General features: G+C 43.9%; 1 protein-coding gene across 1 annotated transcript in view; it reads left to right on the plus strand.

Moving 5' to 3' along the window:
* The window catches only part of ADAMTS20 (ADAM metallopeptidase with thrombospondin type 1 motif 20), a 1292194-nt gene that overhangs the window by 420521 nt on the left and 847155 nt on the right, over positions 1–24518 (plus strand). The window contains exon 8 of the mRNA XM_069228834.1: positions 5131–5255. Within this exon, the coding sequence (XP_069084935.1) occupies positions 5131–5255 (125 nt within the window). The remainder of the gene's footprint in view (positions 1–5130; positions 5256–24518) is intronic.

Here is a 24518-nt window from a genome sequence, read left to right on the forward strand (position 1 = left end):
TTAAAAACAAAGTCAGCAAACAGGAGGGTTGGATGCAAAAATTTAGGGGGAAACCACTTGAAGGATGCTAGGTCTAACACAGTGGTTTTGAATTGCAAGTAGGACTGTGCCAGCACCTAATCTCTGTATTGGGTGGCTGTCTGGGAGGAATACACATAGGCCAACTACACTTGGTCATGTGACCCAGAAAACAAGCTGCATAAATCAAATTGTCACCACAAGAAAATGCCAGCTTTCTAAAAGTAGCATGTTCAGAATTGTGACTTAAAATCAATTTTTTGATCATTAAAGAGAATTTTAAATTACAATTCCTCAGACCCCAAACATGGCATTTCTAACTGCTCTCAAAGTAACAAGGTAGCCCTATGGTTTCCTATGGGAGATGGAGGCTTCACAGTAGTGAAAACCGAATTTGTGAGTTTTTCCCTACCAGGACATGTAAAACTTAAAAGTACATGTCCAACTTCTTACATATAATGTACCCTGGCCGGTGGGCTGTTTAGGGCCTACCCTAGGGCTGACATATATGTATTAAAACAGAGTTTTTGCCTTGGCAAAAGGTTTATTTTGAAAAGTATAATTTGTAATTTAAAACTGCATATAGGCTGCAATAGCAGACCTGAGAAATGGTTTACGGGTTCACTAAAGTAGGTGGCACACTAAGGTCTGCAGGCCCACTAGTAACATTTAAATGACCAGCCGTGGGTATATCTTATATCACTTTACTAGAGACTTACAAGTAAGTTCAACATGTCAATCAGGTGTAAACCATTTTTACCATTTTTAAGAGAGTGAAAACAGGCAATTTAGCACTGGTTATCAGTGCACGGAGCCTTAAGGCCAACAGAAACAAATTCAGCAAATATAGGGGTGAAGGAAAAAGGTTTGGGGGTGACCTGCCATAGAGGTCCAAAGCCAGTGTTACTGTCTATCACCTCATGCTATTGGCCATTTGGCATATCCTTGCACCACCTTCCTGCTTGAATTACAAAACAAGGAGGCCTATTTTATGAGGGAGCTTTCAATACAAACAACTTTCCTTTCTTACATTTGTCTGGCATTAATGTGCTAACACTGTATCTGCATGCACACAGTCAAACTCCGGCCTAATGGCCTTGTCGGTACTTGTTGTATAGAGGTCTTTTATAAACTCACTGAATACATCCTACAGTTACTACAAGGAGCTCCAGAACACCTACAATGTACCTTAATTTTTCATGCTCTCCATTTTAGATGCTTCTCTCCAAGCAGCGTTGGTATGCTGTAGACTTAATTTGCATAATCCCGATATTAACTACCTGGTAATAAGTAGATGCCATACTACTGTCAACCACTAATGTTTTAGCTACAGGACCTACTTGCATTACTTAGTAGTCACCACCTCTACATTTTTCTTTCTTATAGTGAGTACCTATAGCTTTTCCTTTAGTATGCTTTATTCCGTCTGGGATGCTTGCCTTAGTAGAACAGTTTACCACTTGAAACACTATATTACCAGCTGCTTGCAAGTCAGCTGCTTTTACTCTGGACTTCCCTTTTATTTATTTTATTTTGATGTTTCGTTGTGGTTGAATGGGAAGTCATACCTCAATATAATCCCTAAACATCAATGCATTCTGGAAAACAAGCCATATAGATCAGGTTTGAAGCTCTTTAATTGCATTGAGCTTGAGCCTCTACATATACACCATCTAATCTGTTCATTATGTCCTCCCCAGAGAATAATTTTTTCAGCCTTGTTACAGCTGCAGTTAATGTCTATTTCAGGCATGAAGACAAACCCCAGGTGTTTCAATTAGGGCAGCATCTGTCAGCTGGGATCCCTATAGGACCGGTACTCCGGCTGGACACCCCATTTTTCCCTTAAATATTCGTTTTTTCCATGTTGCATACTAAGCATATCTAGGTCCAGGCCTGATGAGGGCTTGAAGTGATACAAGGACTACTATTTTGACTCCACTAGCTTATTGTCATGAAACTGAGCATCGAGCATTGTGTGGTCAGTGCCAGGGGTGGTAACATTTCAAAGTGGTGGGGCATAAAAAAGTTTGGGATGAGAGAAATGTTGCATTCGATATGTTTATCACTATTACGAATTTGGACTTGTATGTGTAAGGACTGGCAAACACATGCGGACAAAAACAAAAGAAGGGACAAAAATAATTTGGAAAATCATCTAACTAGGTTAACTCACTATAAAATAAATGGGGGCAAATTATCTAAGCTGAAAAAGAAGAACCACATTGCAGATTATATACCTCTCTTCATGGTACAGCAGACAAGAAAGATTTGTCGGTCCAGAGCAGTCACAGCTTCTCAGCATCAGTAGACAGCATCAAGGACAGTGCAGAACATCCTGCACATGGGACAGGACAGCAGTTCAGAATTTGCTGGGCTTTTTAGTACTGAACAGCACATGTAAATGGGCCTAAAAGACTAAAGAGAAACTCATAACCTGAAAGACTTTAAATGATAGAAGACTTGAGGAGGAACAGAAGGTGACAGTTGGAACACTCAAGCAACACACCTATGGTTTCAAAAGTCTCTCTCTAACTAGAAATGTCCATAGAGTTCTGATTGGTCCTCAGTGTGGGCCCATCTTGTGCAAATAGATCAATATCCAATGAAAATTATAGACACCCGTCAGATTTGCAACTATTCTCTATTTTCTCTGGGAAGGTGAAAGGTCATCTCAATGAATTCATGAATTTTTGAAACATTGGGTTCCATTCCCAGGTACTTACAAGGTGATTCTAACAGTTCTCATGTGAATTTGATAATGTTTCCTGTCTTGTTTGACAGCTAGAACGAATACTATTACTATTATTATATGTTATGAGTAAAACCATTCTCTAACACATCAGCAACCTAGGAAATAATTCAGGTCAAAGGAAACAGAATGAATTAGCACTTCTCACTCTTACAGCAACATGAATTTTCAGGCCCAGTGTCGCTAAGTAAGTCTAAATACATAGTTCTACTTGCTAAAACCCTTCTACTAATGCATACCATTTGATTAACATATGACACTAGAATTCATTTTATTTGCATACATCATTAGTGTATTACACTAAAATAATGGAAATGTATATTTATTTCTCTGCACACAACTCTACATTTATAAAATCCATATACATCAGTATAAGTATGGTTAATTCATGTTCATTCAATACTCATGTTATATTTTTCATCTCTAATGTATCACTAAAAATAATACTTTTAACATTAATTAATTTCAGTCATTCACTAAATATAGATGCACAGTACCTTCCCATGGCAAAACATGGTGTTGAAAAACAAATGGAGGGCACAATGTCCGTCATATTTCAAACATGCACATTTTTACATTTCATATTAATTTATCTGTTAGGCTCTTAAATTAAGATTTCTAAATCGCTATATGCTAACTTCTATATCACTAATGTGTTAGTAAAATCTGATCTTTATCACCTAACAGCTTAAAAATATAGCCCCACATGATTGGCCAGGTTCTGCAATACTGTCACCCTGGGCTGCCTTCTGAGCCAATCAGAACTGCTGTAAACACAACCAACCACTGCATTGCTCTCATGCTGTTTTTAGGGGGAAACGGCATGAGAGCAATGCAGGGATTGATGGGGGCATGTGAATGCAGTGCTCCAAAGGAGACTGGGAGAGCTGTGCTTTTATTGTTTCCCCTGACTCCTAAGCACAGTGGGTTCAAGAGGCTTAAAGTGCGCATGTTGGGGTGGTCAGAGTAGGAGACATGTCCACACCGATATGTGCACTTTGCTTAATTCTGGCAGTCTGCCAGTAAACAGGATTGGCCAGGTCCTGCCCTGCCAGGACGCAGGAGCAACACAACGCTTGATGCTGCCCTGTTGACTGGTAAAGCAATGGTGTTATTAAATTAATGATAATGCCTTTGGTAGCTGTCGGCAGGGGTGCGGGGTCAACGCTCTAATGCTCAGAAGGCACCACCCTTATTTGCGGAATCGCATCCTGCACTTCATTACTTCTCAGGTATCATTCAAAGAAGAGTTGCTTCTTTCCCTCAAGATTATGTCATGGGCGACAATTGTTTTGAAAAGGGAAGCCCATGAGGAATCTAACTGCAGTAATATCAATGGAGTCTGAATTAATCTTCTCAGTTTATTTGCCTTTAAAATTTTAGGCCATAATACATTGTTAATATTTTATGTGAAGGTTTAATAGGTACATGCATTTTTTTGTATGACTGGGAATGAATATTAGGAATGTATTGCTGCAACTGTAAACATAATCGTGGGTGTGGTTCACAAAGGTACTTTTTAGACATAAAATACATGTATGTCCATTTGCATCTTCCATGCGTTCAAAAGAGAATGCCTGGTGAGTGTAAATGAATTTACTACTGCATACTTCACCATGAGTGAGGGAAAATCTGCAGTAGTCTGTCCCTCTCAGCTGGGAGAAGTAGGCATTACAAGATGTGGTGTTCCTGCGTTGTACATTTGCGAATCCCCACAAACAGGTATATTCACAAACTCAGATTGGCGCTACCGACCTGGGGAATGCTCAGAGAGTTACTCGAGCATAGTGCAGATTACTCCTCTTGAAGAATGTAAAGTGGATCAGATCACCCCCACAACTGCTAGCGGATGCAGAGGAAGCTCTTTTCCATGGTAAGGATGTTTTCACCCTTGGAGGAAAAAATGTTTCCACATTTTGTTGCCGGCTCCACATAGCATACAATTTGGCTCATGATTGAAGGAGCAGCTTTAAGCAAGTCACATGAGAGGTGTAATAGTACGTTCAGCCACAGTCATGGAACTCCACCTGAACTTTTATGCTTTGTGACTTGGGGTCTAGTTCTGCTCTTGCTTTGTTCCTTAGGACGGTTGTGGAAAGGGTAACCCAATGTCACTGATGAACTTCCACCATGTAAAATCTAATCAGCTTTGACTTGTGCAATTTGAGATCTCTTCCCCTATTATTAACCTGTGGCCATGGCTTTTTACATGGATACTTTTCTTTTCCCGAACCAATACCTACGTACTGTTTAATAAACTAATTCTATGCATCTGATATCATCTGCACCATAGAAGAAGCTACTGTTTGCTCGTGTGGATTAATGAAACAATGCAATCTTTCTCGTATTTGTTGATGCAGGAGGGACCAGCCATCAGCTACAACGCTGCTAGAACGCTACATAATTTTTGCGTATGGCAACGAACCCAAAACAGTGCGGACGATGCACACCCTTCTCATCACGATACTGCTGTTCTTATCACAAGGTAAAGTCGCGATGAATGCAGCTTGTGAATAGCATTAATACTCGCTATGTATATTGCAGTTTCATTTCACTTCCACTGCTGGGTGAGCGAAGGTCACAGACATTTCGTGAAATAACAACACGGAACGGTCACTGATAGATATATCGTACAAGAAACAGGGTTTTATTATTATTATTATTTACTTCGTTTTCAGTTTTTTATTTCATACATAACTGCAGGCCTTTGTCATTCTGTTACGTAATTTTTAAGTGCCGAAAGGGAAGCGTTGATTCACTAGCTGCCTGACCGAGGGCAAAATGTCACTGCTAGGACATAATCTGTGCCTGTAAACCTCGACATGCATCCATTACAATATGCACATTATATAGGCTACCAGACCAGCGACAGAGCTTAACTTACTATTTTAACTCACCAAAAACAGATTTGAGATCAGGGTATGTGTCAGAACTCTGATATTTAGTGTGCAACTGTGTTATTCAATTCTAAGATTGTAGTGCTGAAGTTATGACTGCTTTTATTTCATGAAATATAGCATAGCCGTGGCTGAAAAGTTCATTGTTATCCACTGATACATCCTACACTTTTGAAAGTAACAGGAGTGGTCTGAGTTTCCTAGGCCCTCTATTGAGAAAGTCTGTCACACTTTTAGTGTCAACAAATCTCTATTTGAATGACAGTGTGAAAAACTAGCACTCAGCCACATGGGATTTCCGGTTTATGATATATAAGTAACATATGTATTGATATATACACGTTATGTATACAGTTGAAAAGTATTAAACTTCAAAATAAAAAAATGGATACACCAGAGGGCAGCGCAGAAAGATGGCTGCACCATAACACGGCTCTGCAGGCCAAATTGACAATCTGCTAAAACTTTCCCTTCAGAGGGCTCGTAGGCCTCACATATTCAGTGGCTATGCTCATAGGGGGTGCCCCTAGCCAGCTGAGATGAGACGAGCTCTCCTGGGGCCGCGTCTCAGGCTGGTGTATAAGGGCATTGGCCCCCAGTATGGCTTGGCCTACCTGGAGTGGAAAAGCCTCGTGATGGACGGACGCTGGGCCCTGGCCTCAATCCCTTGCCGTCTGGGGGGGACACCTGTTGTGGCTGGTTCCACCACATGACCCACTCTCCTGGGACATGTGAGCAATGGGCCCATTGCCTGTGAGTTGCCCATGTGGGTGCCACGTCCCATTAGGGGCTGCGGGTGGCTAGGCCTGCCGCACAGGGGCCTTCTGATTAGTTGGCATGCTATTGCCCACCCCCACTTGGGCTGTGCTGAAGACCGCACCATAGAGGTGTGCAGCAGTCTTACTTGGTGCTTGCTGGGGTGTGCCCCGTGCACTAAATACCGTTTGAGTGGCGGGTGACGCCCCTGATACTGACTAACCAATGGGAGCTGGAGCGATGCCCATGCTGCCTTGCACTGTGGTGACATCTAGTTCTGCTCGTGCCCCCTGAGCACTGGGGTGTGGCAGGACCCTATGTGTTAGATTAGTGCTCACTTGCTCCCTTGCCCTCCCACTTTGCAATGGGCAAACAAGACCGTAGGCAGTCCAAAATGTTCTTGCAGGCCTAAAAGTTGGCCACTGCGGTGGACACACTCTTGGAGACTCTAACGCAAGAGGCCATCTGAGAGACCTTCTCCCTTCCTGACTAGAATATAAAGGGCATGTTTATGGACCTCAAACATAGTCTCAGCACCATAGACCCCAAAATCGATATGTTAACCATGCGCCTGGACCAAATGAATGAGAGAATCGACAAGCACAGCAGACGCCTTGACCAGGTTGAGACATGTGTCTCAGAGGTGGAGGATGCTCATGCAGCCACCAATGAGCATCTTTTAAGGATAGAAAAAGCCCTGGTGGTAATAAAAACCAAGAAAATTAGGTTGGAGGCTAGATTTTGACGGAATAACCTCTGTATTTTTGGGGTCCTAGAATCAAGTGCTATAGACAGAATGGACGCCTATGTTGAGGAATTGCTGAGCCCTCTGTTTGGAGATCCCTTGTCCCCAATGTTCGCAATCGAGTGTGCCCACCGCTTGCTGGGTCCTTGCCCACCTCTCAGGCCTCTGGCACAGCTTATAGTGTCAGGCCTCCTCAACTACAAAGACAGAGTCACTGTCTGGCGCCTGGCCAGGGAACATGAAAAAATCCATTACGAAGGTAATGAACTTTTGTTCTACCCCGATTTCACATTATCGTACAAATGACCTGCAATGAATTACTACCAGCCAAGCACCTCTTGCAAATGACTTAGGCACAATATTCATTGATTTACCCTGCCAAATTGTGTGTTTCATTCCATGGCAAAACCCATCTTTTCACTGACCATAAGGAAGCTCTGAAACTCTCCTGCAAGCTTGCACCTCTTGGGCCATGGGAGATGTCGCCCTCAGTGATGATGATTGAACTAGACTTGATCTGCTTGCTGTGGGGCCCGGCCAGACTTGCTTGGGTTGCGTGCTGCATAGTGGCCCCTAAACACGGTATTGAACCATTAGCCATGAAGCCCCCTGTTCGATGTTTGGTTGTAGTCTCGGACAACCAGCTTGGACTTGCTGGGCTGTTTGCTTGGCCTCCTGCTGCCCTCAGGAATGTATTCCTACATTCTTTCTTATCATGTTAATATTGGGGATGGAGGGTGGAAGCTGAGGATGGTTGAACTAGCTGGATGGTTGAAGTGAATGGTGAGAGAGAGGGTTTTTGTTGTGTTTCTTGTTTGTTTCCCTTGTTGTAGAGCACGTACATATCAATATACCATGATTTGCCCTTGACCTTCACAGCTTCTAGCGCCCCTCACATCTGCTTTGTACCCAGCACTCCCATCTGTAGGTTGTGCTGACTACCCTTAGGTGTTTGACCTGGAAAATATGCAGATTGAATGATCAGCACAAAGCTCAGCTAGTGCATGCTTACTTGTGTTGACATCACATTGATTTTTTTTTTTGCATGAACTCCTCCTCACCAGTGTTTCTCATGCCCGCCCTCACCCTGACTGGCTCACAGAGACACATGCCACTTGTTAGAAATGGGGTTTTGGTTGACAGTCAGGTTACCCCCTGTCCAAGCAAGGACCCTCACTCTAGTCAGGGTAAAAGAGAATCACCCTCAGCTAACCCCCGCTTACCCTCTTGGTAGCTTGGCACGAGCAGTAGGCTTAACTTCAGAGTGCTAGGTGTAAAGTATTTGTACCAACACACACAGTAACTTAATAAAAACACTACAAAATGACACAACACAGGTTTAGAAAAATAGAAAATATTTATCTAAACAAAACAAGACCAAAACGACAAAAATCCACAATGTACAAGTCAAGTTATCAATTAAAAAGCAAAAAGAGTCTTCATGTAGTTTTAATCACAGCGCTAGCGCTACTAGCATGAAAATGTACCTTGGGTGGGTCAAAAATAACCCGCACGGGTGAGTGTGCATCAGAAATGGCTTAAGATGCGTCGATATCACTCACGAGCGAGACATTACGTTGTTTATCCATCAGTTGAGTCATTGTGCGCCGTTTCTTCTCTCAGCATCAATTTTTAGCCGTGAAGCCGGTGGCGTGTCGATTTTTCAGCCATAGACCGGAGTTGCATCGATCTTTTCCCCGCATGGCGTTATGTGCATGGATTTCTCACTCTTGGGCTGCCAGCTTCTCCTTTCAGGGTCCCAGGAACTGGATGGGCATCACTTGGCAGAGTAGGAGTCTCTCCAGAGACTCCAGGTGTTGGCAGAGAGAAGTCTTTGATGTCCCTGGGACTTCAAACAACAGCAGGCAAGCTCTAACTCAAATCCTTGGAGAGTTCTTCACAAGAAGGAAGGCAACACAAAGTCCAGTATTTGTCCTCTAGCACAGACAGAAGCAGCAACTGCAGGATAACTCCACAAAGCACAGTCACAGGCAGGGCAGCTCTTCTTCCTCAGCTCTTTAGCTCTTCTCCAGGCAGAGGTCCCTCTTGGTTTCCAGAAGTGTTCTAAAGTCTGTGGTATTGGGTGCCCTTCTTATACCCATTTTCTCTTTGAAATAGGCCTACTTCAAAGCAGGCCAGGCCCCAGACACTTACTGGGGGGTTGGAGACTGCATTGTGTGAGGGCAGGCAAAGCCCTTTCAGATGTGAGTGACCACTCCTCTCCTCCTTGATAGCACAGATGGCTCATCAGGAAGTGCAGACTACACGCCAGCTCCCTTTGTGTAACTGTCTAGTGAGAGGTGCAACCAGCCCAACTGTCAAACTGACCCAGACAGGGAATCAACAAACAGGTAGAGTCACAAAAATGGTATAAGCATGAAAATGCTAATTTTCTAAAAGTGGCATTTTCAAACACACAATCTTCAAATCAACTTTACTAAAAGATGTATTTCTAAATTGTGAGCTCAGAGACCCCAAACTCCACTTGTCCATCCGCTCCCAAAGGGAATCTACACATTAATCAGATTTAAAGGTAGCCCCCATGTTAACCTGTGAGAGGGTCAGGCCTTGCAACAGTGAAAAATGAATTTAGCAATATTTCACTGTCAGGACATATAAAACACATTACTATATGTCCTACCTTAACCATACACTGCACCCTGCCCTTGGGGCTACCTAGGGCCTACCGTAGGGATGCCTTACATGTAAGAAAGGTGAAGGTTTAGGCCTGGCAAGTGGGTACACTTGCCAAGTCGAATTTACAGTTTAAAACTGAACACACAGACACTGCACTGGCAGGTCTGAGAAATTATTACAGGGCTACTAATGTGGATGGAACAACCAGTGCTGCAGGCCCACTAGTAGCATTTGATTTACAGGCCCTGGGCACCTCTAGTGCACTGAACTAGGGACTTACTAGTACATCAGATATGCCAATTATGGATAAGCCAATTGCATACACATTTTGTATAGGAGCACTTGCACTTTAGCACTGGTTAGCAGTGGTAAAGTGCACAGTGTAGGAAAAACAGCAAAAACAGAGTCCAGCACACATCAACAGCCTGGGAAACAGAGGCAAACAGTTAAGGGAGACCACACCAAGGATGAAGAGTCTAACACCACTGTATATTCTAACTATGCTCGAGGAGTCGCTATTCTTATCCAGAAGGGGCTACAGTGACACACAAATACGTCCTTGTGTTACATGTACGGTAGAAACATAATCATACATGGCACACTTATGAGCAGGCCTTTCACGCTGGTCGCTGTCTTTGAGCCTAATATTGATAGTCCCACCTTTTTCACAGACACCTGGCACCACTCTACCAATGCATGGCCTGCTATGGTCTTGTGGAAAGGCGATTTTAACATAGAACATGACCCTCATCTGGACTGATCCAGCGACACAAAATGGCCCCACCCTGGATGCGGCCACTCAAGTGAGTCTTACAATAGTAGTCCATGGACTTACTGACATATGGTGACGCACTCACCCCATGGATAGAGAGGGCACAGTCATAACACCTGGTCTAGAACTGACTCCTGGCTTGATACCCCGTATAATGTTCCCTGCCTGAGATCCATTGAACATCACCTGCAGACACTCTTGGCTCATGCCCTATCCTCCTTTCACTCACAATCCCTGACATGCGGCCTCGCTCCTTTACATGGCGACTCCCCACCAATGCTCCCAGTTACTTGACATTCAGAGACAAGATCAGATCAAGTATTGTAGAATATTTTCCCTTTGTTTACAATCAGAGTCCTCAGCTTCTACACTCTGAGAGGCCTTTAAGGCCTACATTTGGGGTGTATGCATTGCCAAGGAGGCTAGGGTGCTGACAGTAATTTGAATGCAACTCCCTAAGCTTGCATCTGATATTTGAGCCCTCAAGCTTGCCTTCTTCCTCACAGGGTATCTGAGCATTCTAGCCTCTATCAAGAGGCAAGAGTCAAGAGTAAGGAGGAGGCCCTGCAAAGAGACACACTATCTTGGCAAAGAGGCTACAGCCTGTGCTGCTGGCAGGGGATAGGGTGGGTGGATGCTGGCCAAAAGGCTTCACTGGCGCTGGTGATTATATCAAGGAGCTACTTGAGGACCAGCAGGTTCCCCACTCAGATCCGGAGTTCTTAAGCACAATATGGTGATCTTTCACACCAGTCTGTACACTCCCAAGATTGCACATGACCCAGCCCAATTGGATGAGTCCTTGGACATTATTACACTGCTTTTGCTTGACCACATGCATCAGCAATATCTCAGTGTCCCGTTCTCGGCCAAAGACATAGTGCAGGTGATTCGGAGCATGCCTGGAGATAAAGCGCTAGGACTGAATGACCTGACTGCTGCTGTCTATAAGGAATATGCCCAGGTTATTCCCCCTCTCCTCCTGGCAGTGTATGATGAGGCTCTAAGGCTGGTGCATTTGAGCACCCACACTGCGTGAGACAATGATTGTCACTATTCTGAAACCCAGGAAAGTTCCCATCCAGTGCCATTCCTATTACCCTCTCTCAATGATCAATGTGGATAAAAAAAAATAACTAAATTACTTGCTGCTGCTGCCTGACATCGTCCACTTTGGACTTTGTGACTAGGGGAAACACATCTCATAACCTCCACACACTATTTGCACTCCTGCACACCATAAACCCTCACCTCAAGCCAGCAGCCCTCTTGCTTGACACCACCAAGACATTGATTCCTTGGAGTGACCCTTTTTCTTATAGTTGTTGGGGCACCTGGGCCTAAGCCCTTGTTTCATCGGCTCAATCAAACTACTCTACATACTACTGTGCACCATCCTCTGTATTGATGGCAAGATCGCGGCCCCCTTTCCTATCGCCAGGGGCACCAGATAAGGTTGCCCCCTCTCAACTATCATTTTCGCCGTTGTTATGAATCACTTGGCAGCCCATCTGTGACAGCACAACCCATGCAGGGGGCTTGCCTTCCATACTAGGAGTGTCCTAGTCTCCATGTATGCAGACAATGTCACACTGTACTTGTGGGACAACATGACAACATAACCCCAGTGATCTGTGAAGTCATCTGGTTTAGTGGCCTTTCTGGCATTCACATAAATTGGTCTAAATCTCTCATTTTCTCTCTCACATCCATGACAGACTGCTTCATTCTTGAATACCCCATACAATGGGTAAATGGTTCAGTCTGCTAGTTAGGCATATCAATCAGCAGGGACATTGACGACATATAGAAAAACAATTATGGCATGACAATGACTTGGCTTTGGGTGAATGTGTCATCCTGGATCCGCTTGCGCCTCTCTATGGCAGGAAAAAGCACCATTGCAAAGATGCTCTTACTTTTTAAATTCCTTTATCTCTTCATCAATATTCCCCCGTCACTCACTGCCCACTTCTTTAAACAATTCTGCATGCAGCTTGTGACCCTCACTTGGGGTGGCAAACAACCAAGGTTCTCCTGGTAAATGCTAACTTTGAACAAGGTGGAATGTGCGCCTCGTACATGGGACTATACTAGTATTGTGCTCAAAGGCAATTTGTACACTTTTGGATACATCCACCCCCCTTCCAACTTTATCTGGTTATTGAGGCTTCCCCCACAGCCCCTCACCAGCTGACCGCCACACTATACTTGCCTGCCCGCCCCCCCAGGTCTGAAATAGACAGTGTTTCATGTACAGTCAGGGCATGGGATAGACTGCGACTCAGGGCCAGCTTGAGCATCTCCTACTTGCCTAACATTCTGCTGCATGTTCAACTGCAACTCCCAGTGGCAGACAATGAGAATGTATCCTTCCAAATGACCCAGTTGCACCTCCTCACGCTGGGTGATTTATATGGGGAAGGATGATTTCTCACATTGGAACACATAACTGCACTTCCACAATTCACTCCACCTGACATTTTCACGTACTTTAGATACAGAGCCCCACTTTGTGCCCTGCATATGACATTCCCTACCACACCTCCTAAATTTCATGCACTGGATATGATGCTGACCAGCCCCTCACTGCAGAAATTGATCATGCGCCTGTACAGGCTCATGCACAATAAGACGCCTATATGCCTCCCCATTGCGCACTCCAGTTGGACAGCTGTGTTAGCGCGTCTGACCCTATTTCGTTTCTTATCATTAGTTTATAAGGGTACGTGTTAGTGGTTTGATGGACCTTTTGACTGCGCTTAGAGTAGTTCCCACCATAAGACTCAGTTCCAATACAAATCAACAGCAATACCAATCAGTAACATCAATAATATTTGGAGTCAATAATTTCCACACACCATGACCCCTTGGCCACGAATAACCAAACCTTTATGTAAAAGGTAGAATGTTTATTCCCCTATATTAACAATGCTAATATTACGTAACTTAGTCTCAGAATCAAATGATACACATACAGAAACAATACTGGTTGACAGAATCTTCTAAATAATCTCAATTTAATCAACGCTTGGATCACTACACATTCTAGAGATACAGTACAAATCAATAGCAAGAATAACTGTGCAATAGAAATAGTATACATCTAGATTTGACAAAGAAAATACATCAACTGTTGTTAATATTTAGCAAGCATCATCAGTGAGTATCCTAACTAACCTTCTAATTAGAATGGCATATTGGGCTTCATGCACAACAATTTAGTCAACACAAATTTAGAAAAACATCTAACTATGGTTCTATCAAAATTAGCGGTTGGTACCTAAAGACAAAAGCAAATGGACATAGCAATCAGTAACATCATCTTATACATTGCTTCAGTATAGTTCAACAAGCTGCCACAGTCTTCGTCAATTGGACATCTGTTCGGTCAGCAAGGCATCGGAATTCAGCAATAAAGTTCAAGATAGAAATGTCTCAGGAATGGACATAATAGAATGTCGTTTCTCGACAACAAGGTTAGAAAAAGTTAAGCATGTCTCCTCTCGGAACGGTCAGGAAAGATATGAGTTCTCTCTGTTCAGTTTGGAAAGAATATGGCTAATGGCGTATCTCCTCTCAGTGCAGTCTGGCTAAGTTAGATTCCCTAAAACTTCTTTCCACGTTGCTATCGGTCAAAGAATTGCACGTTTACGCTTAGTCCGATGAAAGTAGAACCTCAAATCTAAGGTATTACTAAACTGTTGTTCACATGTTGATGATTGGCTCCTCTGCTCCCATTCCCATCGTTGGGCTCGTCAGGTAACAAATTTGTATCGGCTTATACTCCTGTCAGTGCATCCATTGTTAGTTTCTGGAAACATCACCTTTACACACACTAAGTTTTACAAAGTATCAATAGCTTACACAACATATTCTCGCAAGCAGTTCTCATGGGAAAGAAATCTTTCATTCTCTCTTTGAATTTTCCCTAAATAAGTTTTCCATTTTTATCTCATCCCTCCTCTAATCATTTTTCATTTTCTTTGATTTAATGACATGATTCAACTTACATATTACCCGTGTTCCAATTATACAAATCACAAAAATCGATATCTCTTGTATTATTTTCAAAATGATCTCTTTGCCAATGTTGCTGAGCCAATTTCCCACATAAGCAAATACTTTGCCAACTTTCTCCCAAACACCTGGTTCTTTCAGCTCTTTCAAATCAGCACTATTGTTAGTCAGATTAGTAAGTAAGCTTCTAATTCCTTTGCCATTATCAGGAATATATGAACAACAATGCTTTGAGTTCAGCATTTTTCAAACTCTGCCTTATTTTGCTAAAAGAATGTCTAACGCAAGGCAGTTCTGAAGAGTCATAAATCTTAGCTCAGCCATTTCTGTAGCCATTAGGATCATGGCTCCTGAAAAATGTTTCAACATGTCATCCTCAATAGTAGACAACTTTCGAATCTTTATAGAATTCAGAACAACATGTACTGAAGGAATTATTGCTCCAAATATATTACCCACTATGCTAGAAGGAGACTCTCTCTTTTGTTTAATGTGATGTAACTCAGTCATTTTGGTAATCTTTTCAAGTCCTCAAGTTGAAATATCTTTGGGAAAACTATCCCCAAGTAACATGTGCCACACCATCCTCTTGGAAGACGGTAATAGGCATTCGGACAACAGATTTAATAAATTCCAGGAATTGCTGGACTCTGTCCATTCAACATGAACGTCTATTTACTCTGAAACAAAAACACATGTCTACATTCACTCGTTCTCACAAACAATGTATCAGTACTAGATTTAGGCCTATATATACAAAGCTTTCCTATGCGTTGCGCATCTAAAGCTAACCTTCCTTTGTTTTTTATTTCACTAAAAGCATAATCATTTCTAAAAGTCCTTCTTTCAAAGCCCTTTTCTAACTTCTCCTTTAATGCCTTTCTCCTTTCATCTGTTTGATCGAAGAAGCCCTTTTCTAGTGGTTTAAGCAAGCATGTCAGATTGTTTCTATGAGCATATGTAGTGCCAAAGGTTAATGTAGGCTCAAAGAATCCTCTCACTAATTATATAGGTGGTCATTATGACCCTGGCGGTATTACAACCGCAGGGCCAAAATGACGGGAGCACCGCCAACAGGCTGGCGGTGCCTCCCGGTGTATTTTGACTGCAGCGGTAGCGCCGCGGTCGCACCGCCGGGGCCGGCGGTTTTCCACGACAATGGCCCCGGCGGATGTAATCCACCAGTCGCTGCCCAGGGGAATACGCGTCCCCGACCGCCAGCCTTTTTCTGGCGGTCTGAACCACCAGGAAAAGGCTGGCGGTATGGGGAGTCGTGGGGCCCCTGGGGGCCCCATGCGGCTTTTCACTGTCTGCTGTGCAGACAGTGAAAAGCGCGACAGGTGCAACTGCACCCGTCGTACGTCCGCAACACCGCCGGCTCCATTTGGAGCCGGCTCCTATGTTGCACCCGTGATCCCCGCTGGGCCGACGGGCGGAAACCAGGTTTCTGCCCGCCGGCCCAGCGGGGATCTCCAAATGGCCGCGGCGGGGGTCAGAGCTTGGCGGGCGGCATGACCCCCATAGTGTTCTGCTTACCTACTCTATTAAGGTACTTAATTATGGGGTAAAAAAAAAACACTACATCATAATTGGAATAGAAATACTGGATGTACTCCTGGTTGTAGAACCTTGTTAGTAACAGACTACAACTTATCCCATAAGTGAGAGGCAAACTATGATAGGTAACTCCTTCTTCGACTACGGAAGGAATAAGCGTGCAATTCAGGCATCTATCATCTCAACGTGCTCACTCAACAAGCGATAGAAAACTTTAGAAGAAAGCTCTCCTTGTGCATTATCTACGTGCAGATACTTCTCATCTAACCTAAACTTCTCTATTTCTGTGAGTTCGGTAGTTGTCTCTGAAGCTAAGTTATAGTTGGCTTTACTCTTGTCAAGAACAGTCATTCCCACAATCAATACTAGACACAATATCATTCATACAATCGCCAAACCAATACTCAAGTATTTACATCACCTATTCTTTCACCCTGCTGGTTACTCTGGATCTGTAAAGAATCAGAAAGAAGAGAAAAATAATAAGCACACAGCAAAAACAAAAAACAAAATCTTCAATCTTCTTCAGCAAATATTTACAGATTTCAGTCTTATTTCCAAGATCCTTTTGTCAAAATCGGTAAGGTTGTCAAAAATCAGTTCAGCAGCTTGTCAAATCAGGTTATATTGTGGAATCAGGTTATCAAAAGTCGTTTCCGGTCACTTTCAATAGTCTCTTTTTCTTCTTTGCACTTCTCTCAGCGAATAGTTTCAACAGTTCAGTTTATTGGTTTCCCTCAAGTGCCAAAATATTGACGTGGAATGTCTCGATCAAAACAAAAAGACAAAAATTACCTTTGCCATTCACTTGTTGTTGCATACACCCATTCAGGACCAGCATACCTTTGACTTGCAATTCTCTTTCAGCTTTCGATCTCCATTCACCTCTCCTTCACTTGAATCTTCTCTCCTTGTCGTATCTACTTCCTCCTCAATAGTCGTCACTGTAATTGCTTCTTTTCTCTTTGCTTGTGACTCCAGCCACTTATTTCGTTTCAGTGGACTTTTTGTTAATGCTCTCTTCAGTATCAAACTTGTGACCTCTTCTTGCTCTGCAGAACTTTCTCTTGATGGAGCTGCAACTGGTTAAGGAGGAGTCAGACTGTAGTAGCTTTGATCCGCCTCAACTCCTTCCCCCTCGGAGTCTGTTGTTTGCTTTGTTTGTCTCTCAAGATTGTCTACTTCTGGCTAGACTCTCCTGCTTCCTCATTTGAGATTGGTTCACTTTCCAGTAGGTCTTCTACTTAGTCTCTCATAAGAGCGGCTGAACTGCTTTCAATTTGCTCAGATCTGGTCTCAGTTCCTCTTTCTCCCCTTTCCGGCTTTTGGGTTGGTCTGGTCGCTGTTGCTACTCTCAGCAACTCTTCTTCATTGTCCAAAGGACATGGCGCTTTCATCGTATGGCTTGCATGGATCCAGTTCAAAACTCCAGCTCACTTCACAGCTGTGGTAGTGATCAGAACTATCTGGTAAGGGCCTTTCCACATAGGCTCCAAACATGTCTTCCTCATGTGCTTTCTGATCACAACCCAGTCACCTGCTCTCAGGTTGTGTCCTTGATCTTGAGACGGTTGCAGTGTGGTGGTTTCCACCTAATGAGAGAAAGAGCGAACCACATCAGCCAGACCCTTGCAATAGTCCAACATTATATAATTTGTTATGTTCACAAGACCATTTGCAGGAACCGCTGGCAACCTCATTGCTCGGCCCATGAGGATCTCATGCAGTGAGGGTCCTGTCTTCCTGTCGGGGGTGTTTTTCATTGTCATCAGGACTAACAGTAGTGTGTCAGGCCATTTCAGATTTGTGGACACACACATTTTAGCCATTCTTAATTTCAAGGTACAATTCATCTGTTCCACAAGCCCTGATGCTTCAGGGCGGTAGCTACATTGCAAGTACCAATTGACCTTCTTCTGAAATCCACAGCTCATCCTGACACTGTACACATTTCATTTTGGCCCATGACCTTTTCTCCTCCCTATCAACATTATTTGGCAGTGTTTTAAGCTCTTCCAAGGTATCTATAACATGTAATGCATAACTCAGACATGTCTCATCTACCTCAAATAACAATTCACACTTATTCTTAAACGATATACAGTTAAATGCGCAAAACCTTGCAACTTGATCCTCATATCCATTTCCCATTCAATCAATCAATCAATCATGGTATTTATAAAGCGCGCTATGTACCCGTCAGGGTTTCGAGGCGCTGAGGGGGGGTGGGGGGGGGGAGCGCTGCTGGATTAGCGGTCGAAGAGCCAGGTCTTGAGGAGCCTTCTGAATGTGAGGAGGTCCTGGGTCTGGCGAAGAGATGTGGGGAGAGAGTTCCAGGTCTTGGCGGCGAGGAAGGAGAAGGATCTGCCGCCGGATGTCTTGCGCTGGATTCGGGGTACGATGGCGAGGGCGAGGTTGGCGGATCGGAGTTGACGTGTTGGAGTGTAGAAGTTGAGTCTGGTGTTGAGGTAGGAGGGTCCGGTGTTGTGAAGTGCCTTGTGAGCGTGGGTCAGGAGTTTGAAGGTTATCCTCTTGTCTACCGGGAGCCAGTGGAGTTCCTTTAGGTGAGGGGAGATGTGACTTCGGCGGGGTATGTTGAGGATCAGTCGGGCGGAGGACACAAAATTATGTGATTTCAGATGTGCACTGCATTTCACCATGGCAATCTTTTCAGGTTTTTGAATAGCTTGCAACAACTCCGGAATTCTCTCACCATTTCTTACTGGTGAACCAGAAGAGGTCAGGAAACCTCTCTGTGGCCACAAGTGACAAAAATCATGCACTATTCCAAATCCATACTGGCTATCCATATAGGTGGTAACTTTAAGCTGTGCAAAAACATGGCACGCTCTAGTAAGTGCTACCAGATCTGCTGCTTGTGCAGGTTATACTCCTCGAAGCCAGGACACCTCAAGTATACCAGAAATTGTGCACACAGCATATCCTGCTCTCAGTATTCCCGTATTGTCCCTTAGACAGTAACCATAAACAAAGATAATTTGGTCTTTCTCTTCCTATCGGGTGTCTCTGATATCTGGTCTCAGTTTTGTGTACAGATCAGTTACTTCAAGGCAATTATGCTCAATATCTTAAATTTTTTCAATTTCAACATTTTCATTTGGGAGTAAGGTTGCTGGGTTAAGCACTGTACACCTTTTCAATGACACCTTTGGGGATCCCAGGATGTTGGTCTCATAGTGAGTCAGCCTTGCACCTGTTAGGTACTGCGTCTTGGTTTATGTAAGTAAAACTTCAATGGAGTGAGGGACCATAATAGTCAGGGGATGTCCCATCACAATACCCTTACACTGTGCTAGGCTCTGTCCAACCACAGTGACTTGAATGCAAACACCCTGATAAACCTGCTGCAACCGGGTCCAAAGTAGCTGAAAAATATGCTACTGGGTGGTTTGCACCACCATGGACTTGAGTCAAGAGAGACAAAGAACATGCATCATGCTCATTATAGAACAACGTAAAGGGTTTTGTGTAGCCAGGGGTTTGCACAAACTCTCTCTCAATTCAGAAAATGCTTTCATACAGGCCTGATCTAACACCAGGGGATCAGTAACTTCTTTGTGAGTCAGCTTCTGCAGTGGCTTTGAAATGACTGAAAAGTTGGGAAGCCACTGGCGACAATAGCCTACCATCCCCAAAAACATCCTGACATCTCTCTGTGTGGCTGGGGGACTCATCTGCAATATGGCTATGACCCTTTTTCTGGATATTTTCCCAATTCTCTTCTAAATCTGGTGACCCAAATATTTCCATTCTTTCTGATACTATTGTAATTTCATTGGGGACACTTTATTGCCATTCTTTCCTAAATGATTCAGTAAGGCAATTGTGTCATATTTGCACTCTTACTTTGTTTTGGATGCAACCAACAAATTATCAATGTACTGTCCCATTGTTGATTGGAAAGGCATTTCCAATGACTTCAGGTTCTTTTTCAAGATCTGGTTGAATATGGAGGCTGATTCTGAAAACCCTTGAGGAATTCTACACAAACAGTAGATTCGATCTAAAAATTTTAAACAGAAGAGAAATTTACTATCCTCATAAAGAGACACAGAAAAGAATGCGTCTGACAAGTCTATAACAGTCATCCATTCAGAATCACATGGAATCTGAAACAAAATCACTGCTGGATTTGGACCTACGGGACAACATTTAATCACAATGTAATTTATTTTTCTCAAATCTTGAACAATTCGAACTTTCCCACACGACTTTCTTAATCCCATTATCAGTGAATTACATGGACTGCTCAACACCTCTTTCAAAACCCCTTGGTTCACAAATTCTGCAATTATGGGAGCAACCTTTTCAATGATGGCTCATCAGGAAGTGCAGACTACACGCCAGCTCCCTTTGTGTAACTGTCTAGTGAGAGGTGCAACCAGCCCAACTGTCAAACTGACCCAGACAGGGAATCAACAAACAGGTAGAGTCACAAAAATGGTATAAGCATGAAAATGCTAATTTTCTAAAAGTGGCATTTTCAAACACACAATCTTCAAATCAACTTTACTAAAAGATGTATTTCTAAATTGTGAGCTCAGAGACCCCAAACTCCACTTGTCCATCCGCTCCCAAAGGGAATCTACACATTAATCAGATTTAAAGGTAGCCCCCATGTTAACCTGTGAGAGGGTCAGGCCTTGCAACAGTGAAAAATGAATTTAGCAATATTTCACTGTCAGGACATATAAAACACATTACTATATGTCCTACCTTAACCATACACTGCACCCTGCCCTTGGGGCTACCTAGGGCCTACCGTAGGGATGCCTTACATGTAAGAAAGGGGAAGGTTTAGGCCTGGCAAGTGGGTACACTTGCCAAGTCGAATTTACAGTTTAAAACTGAACACACAGACACTGCACTGGCAGGTCTGAGAAATTATTACAGGGCTACTAATGTGGATGGAACAACCAGTGCTGCAGGCCCACTAGTAGCATTTGATTTACAGGCCCTGGGCACCTCTAGTGCACTGAACTAGGGACTTACTAGTACATCAGATATGCCAATTATGGATAAGCCAATTGCATACACATTTTGTATAGGAGCACTTGCACTTTAGCACTGGTTAGCAGTGGTAAAGTGCACAGTGTAGGAAAAACAGCAAAAACAGAGTCCAGCACACATCAACAGCCTGGGAAACAGAGGCAAACAGTTAAGGGAGACCACACCAAGGATGAAGAGTCTAACACCACTGTATATTCTAACTATGCTCGAGGAGTCGCTATTCTTATCCAGAAGGGGCTACAGTGACACACAAATACGTCCTTGTGTTACATGTACGGTAGAAACATAATCATACATGGCACACTTATGAGCAGGCCTTTCACGCTGGTCGCTGTCTTTGAGCCTAATATTGATAGTCCCACCTTTTTCACAGACACCTGGCACCACTCTACCAATGCATGGCCTGCTATGGTCTTGTGGAAAGGCGATTTTAACATAGAACATGACCCTCATCTGGACTGATCCAGCGACACAAAATGGCCCCACCCTGGATGCGGCCACTCAAGTGAGTCTTACAATAGTAGTCCATGGACTTACTGACATATGGTGACGCACTCACCCCATGGATAGAGAGGGCACAGTCATAACACCTGGTCTAGAACTGACTCCTGGCTTGATACCCCGTATAATGTTCCCTGCCTGAGATCCATTGAACATCACCTGCAGACACTCTTGGCTCATGCCCTATCCTCCTTTCACTCACAATCCCTGACATGCGGCCTCGCTCCTTTACATGGCGACTCCCCACCAATGCTCCCAGTTACTTGACATTCAGAGACAAGATCAGATCAAGTATTGTAGAATATTTTCCCTTTGTTTACAATCAGAGTCCTCAGCTTCTACACTCTGAGAGGCCTTTAAGGCCTACATTTGGGGTGTATGCATTGCCAAGGAGGCTAGGGTGCTGACAGTAATTTGAATGCAACTCCCTAAGCTTGCATCTGATATTTGAGCCCTCAAGCTTGCCTTCTTCCTCACAGGGTATCTGAGCATTCTAGCCTCTATCAAGAGGCAAGAGTCAAGAGTAAGGAGGAGGCCCTGCAAAGAGACACACTATCTTGGCAAAGAGGCTACAGCCTGTGCTGCTGGCAGGGGATAGGGTGGGTGGATGCTGGCCAAACGGCTTCACTGGCGCTGGTGATTATATCAAGGAGCTACTTGAGGACCAGCAGGTTCCCCACTCAGATCCGGAGTTCTTAAGCACAATATGGTGATCTTTCACACCAGTCTGTACACTCCCAAGATTGCACATGACCCAGCCCAATTGGATGAGTCCTTGGACATTATTACACTGCTTTTGCTTGACCACATGCATCAGCAATATCTCAGTGTCCCGTTCTCGGCCAAAGACATAGTGCAGGTGATTCGGAGCATGCCTGGAGATAAAGCGCTAGGACTGAATGACCTGACTGCTGCTGTCTATAAGGAATATGCCCAGGTTATTCCCCCTCTCCTCCTGGCAGTGTATGATGAGGCTCTAAGGCTGGTGCATTTGAGCACCCACACTGCGTGAGACAATGATTGTCACTATTCTGAAACCCAGGAAAGTTCCCATCCAGTGCCATTCCTATTACCCTCTCTCAATGATCAATGTGGATAAAAAAAAATAACTAAATTACTTGCTGCTGCTGCCTGACATCGTCCACTTTGGACTTTGTGACTAGGGGAAACACATCTCATAACCTCCACACACTATTTGCACTCCTGCACACCATAAACCCTCACCTCAAGCCAGCAGCCCTCTTGCTTGACACCACCAAGACATTGATTCCTTGGAGTGACCCTTTTTCTTATAGTTGTTGGGGCACCTGGGCCTAAGCCCTTGTTTCATCGGCTCAATCAAACTACTCTACATACTACTGTGCACCATCCTCTGTATTGATGGCAAGATCGCGGCCCCCTTTCCTATCGCCAGGGGCACCAGATAAGGTTGCCCCCTCTCAACTATCATTTTCGCCGTTGTTATGAATCACTTGGCAGCCCATCTGTGACAGCACAACCCATGCAGGGGGCTTGCCTTCCATACTAGGAGTGTCCTAGTCTCCATGTATGCAGACAATGTCACACTGTACTTGTGGGACAACATGACAACATAACCCCAGTGATCTGTGAAGTCATCTGGTTTAGTGGCCTTTCTGGCATTCACATAAACTGGTCTAAATCTCTCATTTTCTCTCTCACATCCATGACAGACTGCTTCATTCTTGAATACCCCATACAATGGGTAAATGGTTCAGTCTGCTAGTTAGGCATATCAATCAGCAGGGACATTGACGACATATAGAAAAACAATTATGGCATGACAATGACTTGGCTTTGGGTGAATGTGTCATCCTGGATCCGCTTGCGCCTCTCTATGGCAGGAAAAAGCACCATTGCAAAGATGCTCTTTCTTTTTAATTTCCTTTATCTCTTCATCAATATTCCCCCGTCACTCACTGCCCACTTCTTTAAACAATTCTGCATGCAGCTTGTGACCCTCACTTGGGGTGGCAAACAACCAAGGTTCTCCTGGTAAATGCTAACTTTGAACAAGGTGGAATGTGCGCCTCGTACATGGGACTATACTAGTATTGTGCTCAAAGGCAATTTGTACACTTTTGGATACATCCACCCCCCTTCCAACTTTATCTGGTTATTGAGGCTTCCCCCACAGCCCCTCACCAGCTGACCGCCACACTATACTTGCCTGCCCGCCCCCCCAGGTCTGAAATAGACAGTGTTTCATGTACAGTCAGGGCATGGGATAGACTGCGACTCAGGGCCAGCTTGAGCATCTCCTACTTGCCTAACATTCTGCTGCATGTTCAACTGCAACTCCCAGTGGCAGACAATGAGAATGTATCCTTCCAAATGACCCAGTTGCACCTCCTCACGCTGGGTGATTTATATGGGGAAGGATGATTTCTCACATTGGAACACATAACTGCACTTCCACAATTCACTCCACCTGACATTTTCACGTACTTTAGATACAGAGCCCCACTTTGTGCCCTGCATATGACATTCCCTACCACACCTCCTAAATTTCATGCACTGGATATGATGCTGACCAGCCCCTCACTGCAGAAATTGATCATGCGCCTGTACAGGCTCATGCACAATAAGACGCCTATATGCCTCCCCATTGCGCACTCCAGTTGGACAGCTGTGTTAGCGCGTCTGACCCTATTTCGTTTCTTATCATTAGTTTATAAGGGTACGTGTTAGTGGTTTGATGGACCTTTTGACTGCGCTTAGAGTAGTTCCCACCATAAGACTCAGTTCCAATACAAATCAACAGCAATACCAATCAGTAACATCAATAATATTTGGAGTCAATAATTTCCACAC

The sequence above is a fragment of the Pleurodeles waltl genome, chromosome 4_1 (genome assembly GCF_031143425.1).
Source record: "Pleurodeles waltl isolate 20211129_DDA chromosome 4_1, aPleWal1.hap1.20221129, whole genome shotgun sequence".
NCBI classification, from domain to species: Eukaryota; Metazoa; Chordata; class Amphibia; order Caudata; family Salamandridae; genus Pleurodeles; species Pleurodeles waltl.